At 39.2% G+C, this 21,794-nt stretch overlaps 4 protein-coding genes across 4 annotated transcripts; 1 reads left to right on the top strand and 3 right to left on the bottom strand.

Annotated features, from left to right (window-relative positions):
* The first annotated feature begins 6 nt into the window (after positions 1-6).
* On the top strand, positions 7-583 carry LOC119192302 (juvenile hormone epoxide hydrolase-like). Its single transcript, XM_037446124.1, has 2 exons — positions 7-52; positions 240-583. The coding sequence occupies exons 1-2, from the start codon at positions 39-41 to the stop codon at positions 508-510; spliced, it is 285 nt and encodes a 94-aa protein (XP_037302021.1). The 5' UTR covers positions 7-38; the 3' UTR covers positions 511-583.
* Positions 584-5,970: 5,387 nt separating this feature from the next.
* Positions 5,971-11,188, bottom strand: LOC119192303 (juvenile hormone epoxide hydrolase-like). Its single transcript, XM_037446125.1, has 8 exons — positions 11,010-11,188; positions 10,546-10,773; positions 9,903-10,067; positions 9,018-9,164; positions 8,581-8,782; positions 7,928-8,159; positions 7,105-7,317; positions 5,971-6,125 (listed from the first exon to the last, which is right to left on the bottom strand). Exons 1-8 carry the CDS (start codon positions 11,169-11,171, stop codon positions 5,990-5,992), a joined length of 1,485 nt encoding a protein of 494 aa, XP_037302022.1. The 5' UTR covers positions 11,172-11,188; the 3' UTR covers positions 5,971-5,989.
* A 6,158-nt stretch (positions 11,189-17,346) lies between these two features.
* On the bottom strand, positions 17,347-21,555 carry LOC119192301 (juvenile hormone epoxide hydrolase-like). Its single transcript, XM_037446123.1, has 7 exons — positions 21,526-21,555; positions 20,765-20,926; positions 20,248-20,392; positions 19,426-19,627; positions 18,469-18,700; positions 17,866-18,078; positions 17,347-17,441 (listed from the first exon to the last, which is right to left on the bottom strand). Exons 4-7 carry the CDS (start codon positions 19,601-19,603, stop codon positions 17,408-17,410), a joined length of 657 nt encoding a protein of 218 aa, XP_037302020.1. The 5' UTR covers positions 19,604-19,627; positions 20,248-20,392; positions 20,765-20,926; positions 21,526-21,555; the 3' UTR covers positions 17,347-17,407.
* LOC119192299 (juvenile hormone epoxide hydrolase-like) lies at positions 20,270-21,752 on the bottom strand (the record flags this gene model as incomplete). The annotated part of the gene is made up of 3 exons (XM_037446122.1): positions 20,270-20,392; positions 20,765-20,906; positions 21,526-21,752. Coding segments are annotated over 3 exons (492 nt in total), but the record flags the coding sequence as incomplete, so codon positions are not given.
* Positions 21,753-21,794: the final 42 nt, after the last annotated feature.

The raw sequence follows: 21,794 nt of genomic DNA, 5'->3' as shown, positions 1-21,794 counted from the left end.
GAATCTACGCGGAAACCGTCAATTGGAGGAATTACGACATGGGATTTATCAAGTCAGTATTTTGGGATTTTGAATCAGACAGCTGGTCGTAAAACATTGTGCTATGCAACGATGAGCTCACGAAAAAACATAATTTGTCGAATCAACTTTCAAAATTGCTTTGCAATCTCGTTGTTTGGATTTTGCCCATAACATCTTGCCTAACTTTGCAATGACACCAGTAATATTTTTCTCCGCAGTGAACCAAGCTCGGTGCCAATAGTGGTAGTCCAAGCCCCTGATGAAATCTACTACATGCCACCAGCAGCATTGAATACCAAGTACACGAACCTCGTCGCAGTCGACGTGCTGTCTGAGGGAGGACACTTCCTGGCGTACGAGATGCCCGAACAGTTCGCCAAGCTAGTCATCAGCGCTGTTGAGAGGATCTTAAACCACAAACAATGCGATAAAGCGAACTTTGAGTTTGATTGCCTCGATCGTTTGGTAGATGTGAAACATTGTTTATAAGTTCTTTGTACCTATCAAATAAATAACCTGACTAAATTTAAATGTCCAAAAACTAAACACTTTTATATTTTGCTTCGTGATTTTCAATTTGTTTTGTATTTTCTAAATAAAGAGATATTATTTTTAAGACAAGCGTATTAAGTGATATGGTAAAATTATAATTCCCTTTATCGATCAGTGGTTATTTATTTAAACTTTATACACAGTAGGTGTATACAGATGGACTTAACGCCTTAGTATTTTCTAACAGTCAAACTTTGGGTGATGCAGAGATGAGACAATTAGGTGTAAGTATATTAAACATAAATAAACAATGAATATCACTACATAGTATAAAACAAAGTCGCTTTCTCTGTCCCCTGTCTCTTTGTATGCTTAAATCTTTAAAACTACGCAACGGATTTTGATGCCGTTTTTTAATAGATAGAGTGATTCAAGAGGAAGGTTTATATGTATAATAATAGCATTCATTAAATAGTCAGCATTGCAACCGTGCGAAACCGGGGCTGGTCGCTAGTATGTACTATATAAAACATAGATTAATCCAGCGTTTAAAGTTGTGTCCAGTAGCTGGCAATAGGCTCTCCTTCAGTTTATGTATGTAAGTATGTTACACCTCTGACTACCCCTGGAATGAGAAAAGGGCGTAATGCTATGTATCTATATAATGATTGGAAATAGGATGAAATATTGATGAACGAAACTTTCGTATATTGAATTGCGTACCATTTACAAGATTTTATGTACTTTCAATAATCGTGCTTTATTCAAAATGAATTTCAAAAGGTTCACATTATTTTATAAAAAACAATATTTCGATTGAGTTAATTTGTAGAAGCGTTTCAAAACTTTCATATTGGAACAGGTACTTTTGTGGCTGACTGTACATGAAACAACGTCACCACAGATGCTTATTCTAGAACATTAATTATTTTATGGCTTTGAATGATGATACGGGAGCTTGCCGTTCGCCTGATGGTAAGCGATACGACAGCCCATAAACAGTAGAAACCATCCAACACCTTGAATTACAAAGTATTGTTTGATATTCCACTGCGCTCGCCATCCTGAGATATGAAATGTTAAGTCTTATTATGTCCAGTAGTTACACTGGCTACAATACCCAAGAACTTATATCATTAAAAAATACAATTGTTGTTACAATATTTTTTAATTATTTTCAAAATATTGTTTTGCCTTTGAAAAGAAGCGTGAAAAATATTAAAATCGTTCCTTATTTCATTATAACTTAAAACCATTTTGCGAAAAGGACCGTGGAGGTCAATAATATTTCTAGAAGGAGGGATGACAGACTTGTGCAAGCTTCCAACCATCTTCCCTATTGAAATTCGGATGTTTTATTTAAATTTCCATAGCGAGGTTGATGGTGTGCACGTGGTTAGCTCCGGTGGCAGCTCGCCGGCAGTAGGTAGGTCAGCACTCCCTACTATGGTGGTGCACAGTTCGCGTGGTCGGGTGACAGCTCTCCCATACATCTGTTAAAGCACCGTGACTACGCACCGTGAACGCGTGCTGAAAACACGCAAAGTGAACCTGGAGTCATAATACCCCAGGTCGGAATGCAAGCTAGACTTACATTCTGTGCCAGCGACTCGTGACAGCTCACAAACCCTGATGCCCAGATACACAGTTAGCGGTTAATAGAATTGGCTCACTCAGCCTAGCGGAAACAACGATATGCATGACAACACGTAGTTAGAACAGTAGTACTGCGGCGAAAGATAATTGCAGAGAGACTATGAATGACATTGCTTTCTTATTCTAGGGGGAGGGGGGGTCGCTGGCGGGAACAATACGAATAGCTTTCCAACGAAACGCCTACAGCACACGTTTCTGTAGACGCAAAAACCTTTCTAAGCTAAGCAAAAACATTTCTAAGGTGGACGGCGCGCATCCTTGCCTCTACCTTAGGTACGTCCATTTCGTTGATATATATTGGAAAAACAGAGGGCCCGACTGGAAACCTTGTGGAACTTCAGAAGGTATTGATTTTACTTAAGATTGAATGCCAGCTAAGAACACCAATTGGGACCTATGTGAGTGATACGATGAACATAACCGCAGCAAAGAGCCACGAATACCCATTTTGTCGATAAACAATAAGAGTAAACGCATTATTGAAAAGCTATACAGTATTTGTACTTCACGTGTACATTTCTTATTATTAATATTTGGTTAAGTGTTTCGAAATTATTAACACTAATAAAATATGCAACAGAACGTGGAATATTTGCACAAACAGTAGTGTTATAATGAACATGACGTGCAGTGTTATTTGCGAACACATTTGGAACATTTTCTTGACTTATTTACATTCCACGTGGGATTATGCTGGTTGTTACTAAGTTCTTTGTGGATGACACGCGGCACCGTTCGCATGTATGACCATTCTCGGAATAAGTATTATATATCCTTTTACATTAAATCTACTAAATCTACTCTTAAACTAGGCCGAGGTCCGTCTGTGTAAAAATTCAAAAATCCCTTCAATGGTTTTTGCACTTTTTAACGAACATCCAAATATTCAGACAACCTTTAGCATTACAACAAGGACTAAAGATATTAATGATTCCACAGTATGAATGTGTACTCATGCTTGAGTAGTTAAACGCAAGACTCCTAGAGGTTGTCTATGCTCAGGCCAATCATCAAATTTAAGTACGAGTGGCGACTTATATGTTTTAACCCGAAAACTTAACCGAATTGCCAAATTGTCATATTTAATTAACGCTAGGTATTGTTTATAATCTTATAATAGATACGAAATTACGCCCCAAGCGGGCTCTAGACACCACGTTGATCACTGGGTGGAAACTATTAAGGATATGTTTGTGGCTCTTCATCGAGAACGGTTTACATTGTGATGTTCAAAGATTATTCATGTATTGAGTTGCAACCACTGTAAGTTGGTTTTGATGGCGTGATGATGGGCCACGGGTATTTTGACTGGTTTCTGTGTCGGGTCGGAAAAGAGGAGACGTCCGTTTGCCACCATTCTGGCAACGGTCGCGAGCACACGGTTTAATACACTCTCGAGGAGTGCCCAGCCTAGGATCGACAACGCGACGATCATAGAGCAGTCGTCCGAGGAGACTTTTCGCTGCCGGCCATGGTTTTCCACGGTCGGCGGCTGAAGTTCATGGCGAGCTCCTCCTACTGCGAGTGTGTTATTTTGTGGAAGGAGAGTGCCGGGATTGTGAGCAGAGCAATCCCGCTCACAGCCAGAGGAGACAAAGGAGGCGCCAGGTAGACGACTGACAGCTGCCCCGCGCCCTGTAGCTCGGGCCATCTACATAATACCGCCACGATATCCCTTGTCTATCGGAAGAAGCAACTAATTGGAGCTTAAAGATAATCACGGGGCGAGCAATGGGAGGCTGCTCGTTCGACTACAGTAACTCCGAGGTAGACGACAATACAAATAGTCGGTCTCCCGAAGTCGTAGACGCCTTAGGCGTCTTTTAGCGTACGGGGGCATCTCATTCCCCCTCAATAAGAGTGGTGCTGCAATACGGTAGAGCGCAGAGACGGTTCTGCGCAGCTATCTCACTGTAACAGCATACCCTGCGACTGTCTTGTATGCGTTGGAGAAACCTACTGCGAATTCTGGTTAGTATGCCGGTATAGGGTATACAGGGGTTAGGACTCGGTCCAATGTTCGCTCGGATGCTATACTCCCGAGTGTCGACATTGGACCGTAAGACCAGTGAAACCAACATAACTATTCCACTCTCCCCCCAAGTGACCGTAGCGATAAACAGAGAAAAGAAAGGAAATTTATTTTATACTAGCTTTTGCTCGCGGCTCCGCCCGCGTTATAAAGTTTTTCAGGCTAAAGTTTTCCATTATAAAAGTAGTAGTTTCCCGGGAGCCTATGTTCTTCCCAGGGTTTCAAACTGTCTCCATACCAAATTTTATCTTAATACGTTGGGTAGTTTTGAGTTTAAGACGTTCAGGCAAACGGATGCAGCGGGGACTTTGTTTTATAATATATTTTTTAGAACTTTTTAAGAGGAATAATCCCGACATACATCATTGTTGCATAACTTTAACCGTTTACGCAGCGCACGCAACGGAAGCTCTCAAAACTAATAAATTGTCCCCGTATTTGTAACATGTTTCATTACTGCTCCGCTCCTATTGGTCATAGCGTGATGATATACAGCCTATAGCACCCCACAAATAAAGGGCTATCCAACACAAAACGAATTTTTCAGTTCAAACTGGTAGTTCCTAAGATTAGCCATTACTGCTCCGCTCCTATTGGTCATAGCGTGATGATATATAACTTAGAGCACTCCACGAACAAAGGGCTATCCAACGCAAAAATATTTTTCAGTTTGGACCGGTAGTTCCAGAGATTAGCCATTGCTGCTCCGCTCCTATTGGGTATAGCGTGATGATATATAGCCTATAGCAATCCACAAATAAAGGGCTATCCAACGCAAAAAGAATTTTTCAGTTTGGACCGATAGTTCCTAAGATTAGTAAACAAATATAATGAGAAAGCTTCGAACTGCTAAGCTATCGGAAGTTACACGTGTCATTGTGAGTCAACCATAAAAGATAGACATATGCTGTCGTGGGATATTTTTACATAATTTTAAGGAGAACATTTCCGTCATACATGATTTCTATGTAGCTTTAACCATTAAGGTTGCACACGCGACGGAAGCTTAAAAATGGAGTAACTTCTCCCGTTTTCCCAACATTTCCCTTCACTGCTCTGCTCCTATTAATTGTAGCGTGATGAAAAGTATACTATAACCAGCACAGGAGTATGAAAAATAATTGTACCAAGTTTCGTTAAAATCCGTCGAGTAGTTTTTGTTTCTATAACGGTTATACAGACAGACAGACAGACAGACAGACAAAAATTTTATTAATTGCATTTTTGGCATCAGTATCGATCCCTAATCACCCCCTGATAGTTATTTTTGAAATATATTTCATGTACAGAATTGACTTCTCTACAGATTTATTATAAGTATAGATTTTGTGTAGGTAATTCCCTATTTCCCTTGGTCATGCCATCACGCGTGAACGGCTGGACCGATTTCAATATATAGGTATATATATTTTTTTAAATAGTGAAAATTAGAAAATTTAACGAAAATATTAATTTTATATAACTGTCAGAATGCGCGCTGCAAATTCATAGTTAAGACGGGATAACGTCTGTCGGGTCAGTTCGTAACAAATAAAAAAGAAATATATTATGGTAACATGTTATTCTAAATAAATTTCATTTCATTTAGGTCTTAACATTTTGGTCAGCGAAATCAACAATCATGCATATTCTTAATTTTGAACTTGGCTCCTACTTACACATTTATATTTTTAATGGGATTTTTATTATATAAACTTTAATACTGTCTAACTTCAGAGACAACACCTTAGCACAATATGGATAGGTTGACATAAAAACAAACAATATCATTAAAACAATTTATTACAATTAATACATAAAAGGATTTTCATTGTTCTCGTAGTTACTCATTTTATCACGAATTGAATTAATTCTTTCGCGTACAAGTTGCCTTATGTTCGAAAGTTTGTTCGCACGGAAATCCTGCTTATCTTGACGAACATTCCTGAAAATATACAGGGAATAATTATATAAATTCGCCCAGAGAGAATACGTACATATCATCACACCTGTAGGCAGAGTATTACATCTATATATCGACTAAACTCATTTTTTAATTCAAATAATCTTTCACAAGCTCTTTCAACTCGTAATGAATCTATCACCGCTTCGAAACGTTATTGCTGTAAAGAAGAAGCGGCGCAAAAATCTCTCAACGATCCCTAGCTATATTGGGTCCCATGTAAGGAAAGGCTATCCTTTTTCACTTATCGGACACAACATGGGCTCTAGACTATTAGGCTAAAAAAAGAAATAAATAATAATTTATCATGTTGCCGTGCTCCTGCGGGGGTCCAAGGTTATGTAGGTTTCTTCATGTAAACCTATATTTTAACAATTGTGGAAAGCTATAAATTGATTGATTGAGCTGAAAACTCCATTACTTTATGTGCCCAAATAAATAACAAAATGAATAGTGTGTACTACATAAGCTGTTTCATACGATAATTGATTGAATGAAACTTGAAATAGGCCATAAGTCTTATAATGCCTATCACACTTCCTTTAATGGTAAAATTAGATCACAATAGAGCAGATTTTTTTGGGGAGCCGCTGTTGTATTCACCAGAGGTATCCTGCAAACGGCGTAGAGACAATCCCTGTGCTAAGCAACCACGGCAATGCCTAGGGAATGGGGATAGGATGGAAAGGAAGTGTGAGGAAAGGAGAATGAACTATATTAGGATGGGCAGAGGGGAGAAGAAAGGCAGATGTTCGCGAGCCCTTATAGACCTTAACGTGATTTTGGCAACCATACACACTTAACTGTGTGATAGTGCAGATATTGTTTCTTCGCAGATATAAATATCGCAGTGAGACCTAACTTCTGTCCCAATTTATTAGGACTTTCTCCTACGAGAGCCTTAGTAAAGTGGTTTGTCGAAATACCTAACATTACCTGGGTATAATAATATTTTTTTTACATATTCTGGTTATTGAAGGCAAGGATCCTCTGGACGGCGCTCACGAAGTTACTGGCGAAGACGTCAGGCACCTCGAAGGCGAGGAAATGTCCGTAATCGTTGAGCACGTCCACGGCAAGCAAGTTGGAGAACTTGGTTTTCAACATACTAGGAGGCATGTAGAAGATCTCGTCTGATGCTTGGACTACTACAGTAGGTACTGTTGTTGTTACACTGCGAACAATATCAGAATCATATTGTATATAAGTATTAATAAAGAATATTACACAATGGCAACGGAGGGAAAAGAAATCAACCATATTATACGTCAAAATAAAGTTTCCGTTGAGGTGTATTCGTTTCACTTTGCCATTTCACAATTCCATTATATTCCATAAGGTAGCTTGCGAATAATGTAAATCTATAGCGTTTCAGTAGATATCTGTTGCGTGCCGTACTTCATTAAATAAGAGTTCTTCAAGTAGGCAAAGCATAATAGTACCAATCATCAAGAGATACAGCCACTGATGATATTGTAAGGACTTTATTTAACGCTAGTTTTTTTTTACAGGTGCAGCAAAGTGACGCAACTACAGTTGATGGCGAGCGGAGTAGGGTCCAGAATGAATGTCGACTGACGACAGATGTCTCTCGCCAGTTTACACAACTACCTCGGCATATTTAATCGGATATATACAGGCTGATCTCGGAACGTGATACACTTTCATTAGACCCCATACGGGTTTCCCTCCTCGTGTACAGTCGCTATCAGGACGAATATTCTATTAGCGAAACCAGGTAGTCACTTTGCTATAATAAAAATAAATCTATCCTTATAACTCACTTGAGATAACCTAAATGATAGTTCCTGAGATTAAAAGTATTGGAGTAGATCCTGAAAGAGGTGGGCCCTTTGTTGGGCATCCAGTAGAACATGAGGTTATCGAGAAGTTGCTCTGGCCTGTAGCGATGCAGGCCGCCTTCAGGGTCGTCGTAATTGGCCTTGCGGGTGCAAATGGATACTTGCTGGAAAAGCCACGCCATTAGGGCGGTGGGCGAGTCGCTAACCGAGATACCTGAACAACGAAAATATTGCTGGTAAGAAGGTAGATGGGTAGACACAGAAAATGGGCAGATGTGATAAAGGTCGAAGGAACATGATGGATACAAACCACTTTTGGCAAGTCCACCTGGAACTTGGATAATAAACCTCAATGAACTTCTTGTGGTTGATGATGATGACAAAGAAGTTAAATGTTTTCATTGGTGGTGCTCCTGCTGGGTTTTGGTTGAGAATACAATGCACATGGTGAAAATATTGGCTAGTCCCGCCTTGGCCTGTGTAACACTTCGTGAAGTGTTAAGAGATGGAAAACTGTTAAGTTAGGCTTAATATTAAAAATCTTCAAGGCAACGTTTGTCGATAATATTTGCATTTTCACATGTACACTTTGAGGCTTAGTTTAGCCACTACTGAGTCAAAATAAAGAGTCTTACCAAGAGTATCAGGCTTCGTTGCGTGAACGTGGAAATACCCAGAATCTCTAGTGAGTTGTTCGAAGGTATTTTTGAGGGGATACAGGCGGTTAACAACGTCACATGACATTATCGACGAGGGATTTAAAGATGCTATCGACATCATGCTGAATGCGGCGTCGGTCAAGGCCACACCCATGTTGTTATGGTAACCGATGATTTCCTACAACAAAAATAGCAGTGAAGGCTCTTGGTAGTAATATTTTGCACGTGGACTTTAAGCAGTTCATAACACGAGAAACGGGTTTTTAGATATTATTTATATCGAAGCAAAAAGGGGATTAGATAACACCTAAATATTCTTTATTTATTTTGGAAACATGACAAATCATGTAGTCAAACCGACCAGAATGAGAGCGTCAAGGAAAGGACTAATAAAAATGTCATTGGCGTCTTACATCTGGGAAGAAGGTGGCCATGTTGGCTGTGATGAGTGATCCCCAATCTCCTCCCTGCATAAAGTACTTCTCGTGTCCCAATCTGTTCATAAGGTTCTTGTATATAAATGCCATTTCAGCAGCACCCAGGCCCTCTTTGTTGGAGTACTGTTAAGAAAAATCCATTAGTGAATGCAGAATATATTATAAAATTATAGTACTGGCCTTGTGTTATATGTTGTTCCACTGCTGGGCACGGATCTCCTTTACTACTAAGAGGGCTTACCACCACGCTGGCCTATTAATGCAGTTTCTTTTTTATAGACGGGCACAACAATATGATGTCACTACTACCTAATGTGAAATGGAATGATTTCCACAGAGAGTATTCAGTGACGAGAGATGATTTAATTACTCGCCAATCAAGACAATTATGCTAGCCACTTTGAAACCATATACGCAGACTGATCCTAGGACGTGAGACCCTTAACAGTCCATGGTGGCGGGTTGTACACCTTGGGGGCGATGGTCGGTATCCGGGCGGATACGTATATTCTAGAATGGTGGTGATTATTTACCATCTGGCCCAGATACTTTTCTACCAAATTAAAATACGACTGCCTCGGTGGCGTAGTTGTACTGCATGCGCGGTACGACAGCACTCTGAGGTCCTGGGTTCGAATCCCGGGTCGGGCAAAGTGATATTTGGGTTTTTCTGCTCAGTATCAGACCGGAGTCTGGAATTTGTGCCCGATATGGCGATAGGCTCGCCCCCTATCACATCATGGGACGGAACACACTTGGCGAAAAGTGGGTGCCATGGTTGCGCCTCTGCATACCCCTTCGGGAATAAAATGCGTGATGTTGAGTATTGTTGTTGTGTGTAAAATACGAGTATATGCTTACGTCTGAATAACCAAATCCAGGGAGACTGGGGATGATCAGTTCAAGGACGAAGTTTTTGTTTTCAGTAGCCTTCTGAATTTCCTTGATGGCATCATAAAACTCACGCACTGACCCTGGGAATCCGTGCAGCATCAGCACCGGGATGTTGATTTTGCCTTCCGGTACCTGGATACAAATAGCTACAATCCTCGAATTTAAATGGGACTTGTATAAACTACTGGTAATAAATATTTGTCTATAATTAGAATACATTGGCGAATAAATTTATTACGTGGAATGGATTAGATAGCATATATTATAATTGTGTTAAGCAAATGTGCCACGAAGGCTGTCAATAAATATATAATATGTTTTTAAAGAAACATCTCACATTACACTCCAAGCCTTTTCCATAGTTCTATCAATCATAAGATAAGACTTATTATACCTGCGTGGATAAATAAAATATCTTATAAGTTAAACATATATTTTCAGTCTAAATATAACTAATTTGAAGTGATTACTTATATCTGAGAATTTTAAAAAGCAATTAAACTACCGTCACTTACTAGTAGTACCTTTCCGCAATGTTTTATCTCGTTTTAATTCAAAAGAACACGAAATAGTAATCGTCAATTACTCCAACTTCCCAGAAGTCACTTACCTCAGGTTTGATCCAGATGAAGTGTATACCCAGACCCTGGATGTCGGTCTTAAATTGAGGATACTGGTTTAGGTACTGTTCCCGGGCAGTGAAGTTATAGTCGTTCGCCCAGTAGTCCAGCCAGAAGCCGAAGGTGTGAGTGTTCACTCCATAACGGTATGCAGAATCGTCTAGGGAAGGTACGAATTCGCGCCTGTTCTTCAATCTGTAGACCAGATCATCTATATCCTGGGAAAATTACAAAGTTAAACGTAAACTGCAGAGAATCTATTACTTCAAACGACTTGAATACGAGAGTCCAAACCTTTACTGATGTTTTTTATTACTTGACTAGACAGAGATCACTCATGAAGCCCAGACAGTGGCCTTTTATACTAGTGGCGAACCCACCTTTGGCAATTGGGCCGCCATTCCCATAATTTTTAATGCAAGTTGACTAATCATCGCCAAACTGAAACATCTACCTTCTTATCCCATTCGATCCTAAAGGGTCTGATGGTGGTGTCTTCCTCCTTGCCCTCGGGTCCCCACCACGTGTCGTAGTAGAGATCAGGCTGCGACGTATAGTCGTATCCGGCCGCCGCCGCCGCCACCACCAAGCCCAGTACCAGCCACGAATGCATCATGATAGAGTTTGCGACTCCTCGCACGCATCAGCGCCTTTTATATCCATAGCAAATTAATTTCTTCCGGTATGCACAGGTGTTCATTTTTTTTAGAGTAATGTAAAAGTCAACACAAAATGGATGATATTGTTGAACGTCTTAAAGTATTTTATCTAAATTGCGAAGAAATAATCTGTATTAAACTATCAAAAACCACTGAAACCAAAAATATGTTTTACATTATTCGGATATATTGCACATTTAATACGAGCAACGTAACATACTTTGTTATTTGTGTTAATAGATTTGTAGATATACACATTAAATACATTTTATAGTCGATTAATATAAATTGAATACTTAACTTACTTTTGTACATTTGTTCGCGAATTTACTTACTGTAGACAATATTTTAAAAGCTCCGACTCTAAAATATATTTAATGTGATCAATAAAAACACGAAAAATAAAAGAAGGTACATGAATCGTCGCCGAGTGACCGCCGTCTCTCGCTCTGCGGATTACAGACATCTGGAAAATACCAACGGTACCTCCTGCCTGTCGTAAGAGACGTCTGATCCATATTACATTTCGTAAAATTAAGGGCCTTGTGACCCCCACGATGGACGACAACATTGCTGATGGACTTGGTCTACCATTTACGGCAAATGCGTCTTTCTGAGCCTCTCACAGTGGCAGAACAGCGATTCTAGGCTGAAGAACGGTCAACAATAATGGAGTAGGGTCCTTAACCTGATACCTACCGGCTTCCCTTTCATAATTTATGTTAAATATGATTATCATCGAACGAGTTGCGAACCGCATTTAAGCATATTGTAAATACAAATACGTTGTGTTCCCTTTCGGAAAATTTAACTCTATGCCAATGGTCGACAGCTAGCCATTTTTTGTTTGAGGAGCCACGCAGCTGTCTCTAAAGAAGGCCATCACCGTGTTTTAGTTGGTATAATAAAGGGCCCGGCGATAGCCCGATCATCCATTTATCTAAGCCGCTCAAGATCGCATCATAAGGTTGGTGAGCCCAACATAACCATAAAACACTTTCTCCGCGACACTAACAAAAGTGTATTTCGGTCGCCTTTTAATAATTTATTAGTAACACGCACACATCACGCATTTATACCTTAACTCTTGGTCTCTCGTGAATCGCCGGCGAGCCAAGACAGCTACATGACATTTGCGTGTGTCACGGGATTATAACCTTATATACTACATATATACTACATAATAAGGTTATTTTTCCGTCACACGCGTAGCTGTCAATGTTTGCCGGCAAACATTCAGCTACCTCACGGGTTAAGACGTATGCAGAGGCGCAAAGAAAGCACCCACTATTCGCTAAGTGTTCCGTCCCATGATGTGATAGGGGGCGAGTCTTTTCACCATATCCAGCACAAATTCCAAACCCCGGGCTGATACTGAGCGGAAAAATCCAAATATCACTGCCCGACCCGAGATTCGCACCCAAGACCTGAGAGCGCTGCCGTACTGCGCATGCAGTACTACTACGCCACCTAGGCAGTTGTCAGTAACCTGTATATTATATAACTAGATTTTGCTCGCGGCTCCGCCCGCGTTGTAAAGTTTTTTCAGGCTAAAGTTTTCCATTATAAAAGTAGTAGTTTCCCGGGAGCCTATGTTCTTCCCAGGGTTTCAAACTGTCTCCATACCAAATTTCATCTTAATACGTTGGGTAGTTTTTGAGTTTAAGACGTTCAGGCAGACGGATGCAGCGGGGGACTTTGTTTTTATAATATATTTTTATAGAACTTTTTAAGAGGAACAATCCCGTCATACATAATTGTTGCATAACTTTAACCGTTTACGCAGCGCACGCAACGGAAGCTCTCAAAACTAATAAATTGTCCCCGTATTTGCAACATGTTTCATTACTGCTCCGCTCCTATTGGTCATAGCGTGATGATATATAGCCTATAGTACTACACGAATAAAGAGCTATCCAACACAAAAAGAAATTTTCAGTTCGAACCGGTAGTTTCTGAGATTAGCCATTACTGCTCCGCTCCTATTGGTCATAGCGTGATGATATATAGTCTATAGCACTCCACGACCAAAGGGATATCCGACACAAAAAGATTTTTCAGTTTGGACCGGTAGTTCCTGAGATTAGCCATTACTGCTCCGCTCCTATTGTGTATAGCGTGATGATATATAGCCTATAGCACTCCACGAACAAAGGGCTATCCAACGCAAAAAGAATTTTTCAATTTGGACCGGTAGTTCCTGAGATTAGCGCGTTCAAACAAACAAACAAACAAACTCTTCAGCTTTATATAATAGTATAGATTATTTTCTTATTATTAGTGGTATATGGATATAACGTTTGTTCCCCTAATTGTTTAGAGCAGTATGTGGCGATTTCTTTTTAATGAAATAGTAATTATTTTTATGCTACGCTACGTAGCACCAGTTTTGTTTAGTTGTTCATTTAGTATATTAAAAGCGGCATTATTTTAATAATAAATCCTCATTCAAATGCAAGTATTTTGTAAACAATTTACAAATTGCATAAAAAAATAAAATTCGGTAGGAGCGACTTTTTTCATAATTTACCCCTAAACAGGTAAAATAGAAGTTGGGAATCCTAGGATAATCCATATAACTAAAAAAAAATTGAAAAATAAACCGACTCCCAAAAATCCCTAAAGTCCAAAAAATAATTTTACATAACAGGTATAGATTGCGCCGCAGCACTGGTGAATTTCCGGAGCGATAGTGGCGCCATCTATCATTACATCGAGGAAGTATTAGAAAAGGAGGGAGGTCGACTGCAATGACTGCAAATGTCAATATAAGGACCGGCCGAACGCCGAGAGCTCAGTCTGGTTGGAGTCTTGGAGCAGTCTTGTAGGAGTCTTGTTGAGTCTTCAGCAGTCTTGTTTGGACGCTCGAACCGAGAACATTGTGTATTTCGCTAGTGTTGCTATGCAGTAAATTGTTATTGAGTAAATAAGTTTTTCAATAATTGAATAAATAAATATAGACCGGTGGTACTTTACTGGTCATGTAAAAAAATAACCAAGTAAACAGTTTCACGCTGACATATATATTATACTAAATACCCTACTGCATTGGCGGCGTAGTTGTAATCATACACGGTAAGTATGACTACTGCGCTGAGGACCTGGGTTCGAATCCCGAGACGGTCCAAAATAATTGTGTGGCTGGGTTTTTCTATTTTAAAAATTATTCAGTCGCAGCTCGGAGTTAGGAAGTTGTCGGTGTGATACCCCGTGCCTCGGAAAGCACGTAAAGCCGTTGGTCCTGCGCCTGATCTCTCTCCGGTCAGGTCGGATTGCCGTCTTACTGGACTATATGAATAAAGGAACAGAGAGTGCTTGTGTATTGCGCACACACTTGTGCACTATAATATCTCCTCCGTTGAGAATGGCTGCCGTGGCCGAAATTTTGAAGTCGGTGCCTAATAAAATGTAACTTTGTTTATTATTTCCGTATATTTGTTTATCGAGCATAGCAAACACTTTTATTCACTAGGCGCCAGCGTAATGACTGAATATTATAAAACTCAAAGAAGTCATATTGTCTGCATGACAATGTAGCGCCGCGCAATATTTGTAATTCGGAGTTCTGTGTTGTGTTGCTACGGTTTATGGATGGTAACGGTGACCATCAGGCGAGCGGCATGCTCGTTTCGTCATTCAATTGCAATAAAACAAGACGACTGTCTACGACGAGCTTCTTCATCTCTTCGTTCATTTATATAAGAAACTAGCATCTGCTTGCGACTTCGCTTTCTTAAAAAAGGTTTTCCGGCATATAGGTTCCGCTATAAATGGCTTGTGGAACGGACTGCCGAGATGAATGTTCGCAGGTTCAAATTCCAAGTGCACACACCTCTGATTATTCTAAAAAAAATATGTGTGTATTCTTTGTTAATTATCGCTTGCTTTAACGGTGAAGGAAAACATCGTGAGGAAACCTGCATACCTGGGAAGTTCTCTATAGAAATTTCGAGGGTGTGTGAAGTCTACCAATCCGCGCTAGGACATCGTGGTGGACTAAGGCCTATTCCCTCTCAGTTGTAGAGGTGGCCCGTGCACAACAGTGGGACAGTATATTATACAGGGCCGATATTATCATTAATATATTATTTATAGCGCATAAGAGAGATATAGGTTTCTAATCGTGAAAAAATTAAAGTCAAAATCGAATTAGTAGTTCCTAAGACTAGTGCGGTCGTAAAACTGTTCAGCTTTATATATTAGAATAGATAGATTAAATGTTTCAGAATGATGAACACGGTCTACATTTAAACATAACTTTGTTATTGCATTTTTTGCTTGGTGCGGTGTATTTTTATATTTTTTTGGATACTTATTTTATCCGCTAGCTGTGAAAACAACGCTGTTTCTGTACACGCTGCATTTATTCGACAGCAATCTATAGTTAATATCGAGTAATGAAACAAAATAAGAAAATAAATAAAATTTTATAATTGCTGTAACTTTTAAACACATTTTATTAATTTGACTGTACTGAGGTCATTCGGTAGCCAAAATGGTAAACTTGTTAAATATATCTGTATATATCTGAATTAAACGACGTCCCCTTTTCTGTCTGTCTGTATGTTATCGATTTTTTAAAAATTCACTGAACGGATATTCATGAAATATTGTTTGGAGATAGTTTAACACCCCGGAAGGTTATAGGGTACTCTATATCCCGAGGAAATATATAGCGGGACTTTCTCCACGAAAAACTCTTTCACGCAGGCGTTGTTGAGAGAATGCTAGTACTATTATATAAAGCTGAAGAGTTTGTTTATTTGAACGCGCTAATCTCAGGGACCACTGGTTAGAACTAAAAAATATTTTGAATAAAATATGTTTTCGATAGTCCATTCATTGAGGAAAGCTATGTAGTCTATAGCTTTCCTAACGTCATGCTATGAAGCGTAAACTCAATGAAATATGTGGCAAAAACGTGGGAAATGAATTCCTCTTGTGGGCTTTCGTTGCTTGTCCCTGCATAAACGGTTAAAGTTATGCAACAATTATGTAAGACGGATTATTTCCTATTAAAAAATTCCTATAAAAAAAGCGGCGATAGTCTAGTTGGGTGTGAAACGGACTGCCAAGACGAATGTCTGCAGGTTCAAATCCCAAGGGCACACACCTCTGACTTTTCTAAACAATCATGTGTGTATTCTTTGTGAATTTATCGTTCGCTTTAACGGTGAAGGAAAACATCGTGAAGAAACCTACACATCTGAGAAGTTCTTCTATAGGAATTTCGAAGGTGTGTGAAGTCTACCATTCGCACTAGCCCAGCGTGGTGGACTAAGGCCTAATCCCTCTCAGTAATAGAGGAGGCTCGTGCTCAGCAGTGGGCAAGTATATAATGCAGGGATGATATTATTATTAAAAATCTCCTAAAAATCTATTTTGAAAAAAAAATCTCCCGCCGCCTTTGTTTGCCTGTCTGACCACGATAAACTAATATAAAAATACAAAAAATTAAGCCGCTTTCAAAAACCACTTACAAAGCAAAAAACAATTTCACATAACAGACATAAACTGGTTACCAATTTTGCAGAAGGTGACTAAGTTAGTTAATTTTTTTTAATTTTTGCTTTTTGTGTTTTTGATGACGTAGTTGTGTTTCACTCACAATACGACAATCGCACTGAGTTGTTCCACCTCTGCCTATCCCTGAAAAGGGGAAAAGGCGTGATGCTATATTTATAACTATGTAAGAAGAGACTCAAACAAACCCAACGCAAAAAATATCTAAAAACGTCACAAGAAAGGAAAATTCGTAATTTCGTTTGTTTGGACGTCATAATTATTTTAGTTTTTCAGTTTTACAAGCAAACTACAAGAAAAATATATTTCCAAATCGGTTCAGAAATGACCGAGTTCTGATGATATAAACAAAATGCATATTATGCATGCCGTGTACGCCTCAGATTGTAACGACATTTACCTTCAGATTACTATTAACGTTGTTATATAGTAATTAATTATGTGTTAATGAACGTTACGTTGGTGTTACCAAATAAATAAATAAAATAAATACACTTCGAATTAATAATCTCCTACTTTTTTTTTAATTGGTTGAAAGCACTAACGAACGGTTTTCGATGAAATTTTATAATGGAGATAGTGTGAGAACCTGGGAAAAACATAGGACACTTTCAAATTAAATTCATTTCTTTCTAGAAATATTCCTTAAGTATACAATTTAATGCTCAAACTAAACATAGTTGCCGCCTTCTGCATCTCCATTCCTAAAAAAAACATTATTATTAAAAGTTGAATTAACGTAAACATAGGTACAATAATGTAGATAATTCTATATATTGAAAGGACTCAAAGAGTAATCGAAGAAGATTCTCCGCAGTAGAGAAAGCTCGAGATTAGATGTGGGTCTGTATATATAAGGATAACATTATCATTGTTATTTAATTAAAATCGAAAATTAAGTATACGCCCTTGATATTTTTGGTGTTTATATAATAGTACAATAGGTAAGATTATAATATATAACATTAGGTTAAGTGTTCCTACATGCGTTTAAAGAATTTTATTCTCAAAAAAGACAATAAAAGTCACTTACATGAGAATACTTGCTAATTACTTAGGTGTAGATACAATCAACTATATCGACACAAGGAGTAAAACAGGCCCACAAATAAAGCTACAATACTTTACATGTTCTGTTTGCTGAACTGGATGATCCTCTGTAGACCACTGAGCAGCAACTCCACAAAGATTTTCGGCTGTTCCAAAGCAAGGAAGTGTCCGTAGTCGTCGAGGACGTCCACCGCCACAAGGTTGGTGAACTTGGTGTTCAGAGCTGCTGGAGGCATGTAAAATATCTCGCCCAGAGCTTGCACAGCGATAGTCGGAACTGGCGTGGGAACTCTGGAAGTTTGTAAGGTTTTAATACTTGTGGGATCCACGTCTAAAAACAGTTACGTAATAGGGCACAGGACTTATTTTCGTTCTTTACTATTAAAATTATTCGTTATATAAATTATAACACAGAAGGAATTATTAAAATTCGGAATAAAATCAACAAGTTATAAGTCTTTGAATTTCCATGGAAGAGGTAATTAACAAGTAACTGAAATGAGACGCAATACCCACATTTGACGTCATCGGGAATAATGACGCGTGCGAAAGAAAGAGATGAAGCAATATCCCCACAGTGACTACACTCTGTTGTTTGGCAGAAAGAGACATTGCAGTAGTATTTACCCGGGCGGACCCTCACATATGAAAGACCAAGTAAATTGTAATTGTGTTCCTTACCTGAAATATCCTGAGCGGAGATTCCTCAAATTGATGGTTTCCGCATACATTCTGATGGAGGTGGTGGCTGTCTCAGTGTCCCAGTAGATCATAAGGTTGTCAATGATCTGGTCGCGGGAGTATATCTCCAGCCCTCCCATGGGATCGTCGCCGTTAGTTCTCCTGCTAAATATAGAGAACAAATGCAGGAACCAGCCCAGGAGACTCGTGGGAGTTTCGCCGACGCACAATCCTGTGGACGGTCAAGAATAAATGTTACGGATTTCGTAAGATTAACAAAGGTTTGTTTTTTTTAATAGAAACAAGAACCTCTGAATAATTAATAAACTACAGTAGAACTCGATTCTCAATCTACGATTTTAGTACTCTACATTCTAGATGAAATAATATTTTCCGCTGATGTTATGCTTTAAAAAATATATTCGCGTGAATGCGACATTTCCTTAACAGATTACCTAACAAGACCCACCCACATTCGTTTAAAACTCGGATTATTGCTATTCAAGTAAATTGAAAATCTTTTCCCACAGTGCTCTTCTTTGGGATAAAATTTATCCTGACTTTAATCCAGGACTTAATATGAAAGTAAGAAAGTATAACGTGGTACTAAGACTTCTACTGGTGGTAGGTCTCTTAGATGTGAGAGTCCGCCTGGGTAGGTACCACCGCAATTTCTATTTTTTCCGCCAAGCAGCAGTGTGTAGTCACTGTTGTGTTCTGGTTTAAAGGACTTTGTAGCCAGTGTAATTACTGGACATAATAAGACTTAACATCTCATGTGTCAGGGTGGCCAGCGCAGTGGAATACCAAACAATAATGGGCGATCATATCGCTTCTCATCAGATGAACGGCAAGCTTGGGTCATCATTCAAAGCAATAAAAACTAAAACCTTTCAGTAATAAATACCTGTCCCCAGAATTAAAGGAGTACATAATACAGGGCTGGTATTTACACACCAATAGCATCAGGTTTAGCAGTGTGTATGTGGAAGTAGCCGAAGTCCTGCGCGAGGTACTGCAACGTGTTCTTCAACGGGTACAAGCGGCTGATCAGGTCGGCTGACATGAGGGCCGCCGGGTACACCGACCCCGCGGTGATGAGAGATAGTGCTTCATCTGTCGTCGCCACAGCCATGGTCGAGTGGTAACCTAGAACTTTCTGGAAAAAGACATTGAGCTTAATATAGACACAACTTGTACTCCTTAATGGGTAGACTGAGATGTTTAGTTTACCCACTTTTCGCCATCTGTATTCAATGCCATGATGTAATAGGAGGCGAGCCTACCCACATATTGGACACAAATTCCTGTCTGATAATGAGCAGAAAAATCGGGTTATACAAGTTATTTGTTTCAAACACATCGACAATTCCTTTGGTATTAGCGATGGTTATGGGGTGACGATCAGTTACCAACTAATCCATTTACTGGTTTGATCTCTTTTATAAGAAGACATTGTACTAAGGTATACAACGGCGTAATTATAATGGCCATATTGTGATGTTTATGCTAAACATTTTAAATTCAATTTAGTCACTATATAATCATTAGCGTAAGGGGCTGGAGATCAGGCGATGCTAATTTTGAATCAATGATAGATCAAGATGCTACACGGATTCTTTAAAATAAATATTATGCCCTTGATTGAATTTTACAGAGTCGACGATGTCACGACTGCAGTTGTAAACATGCTTATTCATAAATCGATTATGCAATTAGATTGATAATGTCTAATGCAACGATTCCACACTTAAAATAAGGGCAGAGAAAAACCATTACTTCAGGGAAGAAGGTGGCCAAGTTATTTCCTATGACAGCCCCGCGTCTCCCCGTGGACGTAGAACCGCTCGTGACCCAATCTGGTCATCAGTTTCTCGAATATGAACGCCATCTCTGCAGTACCGAGTCCTGGGTAGTTGGTAGCCTGGAAAAGTTATGTATGATTTTACATCTTTGAAGTCTAACAATATTTTGTTATAAACTTCATTTAAATTGTCAAAAATTTTATAATTTGATGTTACTTTCATAATTTCTATAGATATTTACCAAATTTAAGTAAAATGTGCAAATTATATTAATTAAATTCCAAATCAAAGGGACTATATCCGATTTTGCTTGTTAACTATTAATTAAGGCTGATAGAACAGAAAATCCAATATAATTTGGCCAACCCAGAATTTGAATCAGGAATCTCAGAGAGTTCTCGAACTGCACGCGCAATATAGGCACGCCACTAAGGCAGTTTAAAATATTAGCAATTCCGGCAAAACCAGTAATATGCAATAAAATGTCTTACATCTGAGTAACCGAATCCAGGAAAGCTAGGGATCACGACTTCGACCACGAAGTCCCGGCCAGTGGGCTTGATGATGTCATCAATAACGTCGTAGAACTCGCGCACGGACCCTGGGTACCCGTGCAGCATCAGAAGTGGAATGCTGTATTTACCTTTAGGGACCTAGTAAATAAAATCACATGATTTTTCATTGGAGGTTATGTCCTCATCGCCACGCTGGGCAAGCAGATTCTAGATAAGAAACCACGGCTTGGCAAACGTACGACTTACACACAAGAGGGCAGCGACTGGATGCATAAAGTAGCAGTCTAGGCTCTACCTTGAAGAAGCCTATGTCCAGCAGTGGACTGCAATGGACTGATGATGATGATTTTTTGGTGTTAATTAATAATACATTTCTAAAGACTCTTAAACTTCTTATATTGAGCAAGTTATGAAGATTAATACCATATTAAAATTAAACCATTTTTCGAAATTTAGCGCGGTTTTAATATACTAGTATTCGCCTGATTTTGAAGACTTTGCAGCCTACGTGCTCACGGGGAGACTGCAAAGACCGCAACGAAACGACCACAAAGTCTGCAAAGTCAAAAAAGTTTAGAAAACTAAAATATTAAAACCATAATAAAATGCGAAAAATTGTTTCGTTTTAATGTCTAGCATTCGCGTAAACAAGAAATTATTATAGATTGATACCATATCAGAAAAAATAGACGGTTAATCAATTGGCATAACAACTCAGCCCTCCGGAAACTGCTTACCTCCGGTTTGATCCAGATAAAGTGGATTTTAGACCCTGGATGTTTGTTAAGAACTGTGGATACTGGTTCAAGTACTCTTCCCGCGTCGTGAAGTTGTAGTTGCTCGCCCAGTAGTCCAGCCAGTAGCTCATCGTGTCTGTGTTCAGGCCGTAGTTATAGTTGGTGCCTTTCAGCGGAGGAGTCATTGGACGCCTGTTATTTAGCCTGTATAGTAAGTCTTCAACCATCTGGAAGTTCACATTTTATGGTCTAAATATATAATGGACTTT

Source organism: Manduca sexta, unplaced genomic scaffold, assembly GCF_014839805.1.
Source record: "Manduca sexta isolate Smith_Timp_Sample1 unplaced genomic scaffold, JHU_Msex_v1.0 HiC_scaffold_2591, whole genome shotgun sequence".
NCBI lineage: Eukaryota > Metazoa > Arthropoda > Insecta > Lepidoptera > Sphingidae > Manduca > Manduca sexta.
The sequence above is the reverse complement of the archived record's forward strand: the minus strand, read 5'-3'. Positions and strand labels throughout refer to the sequence as shown.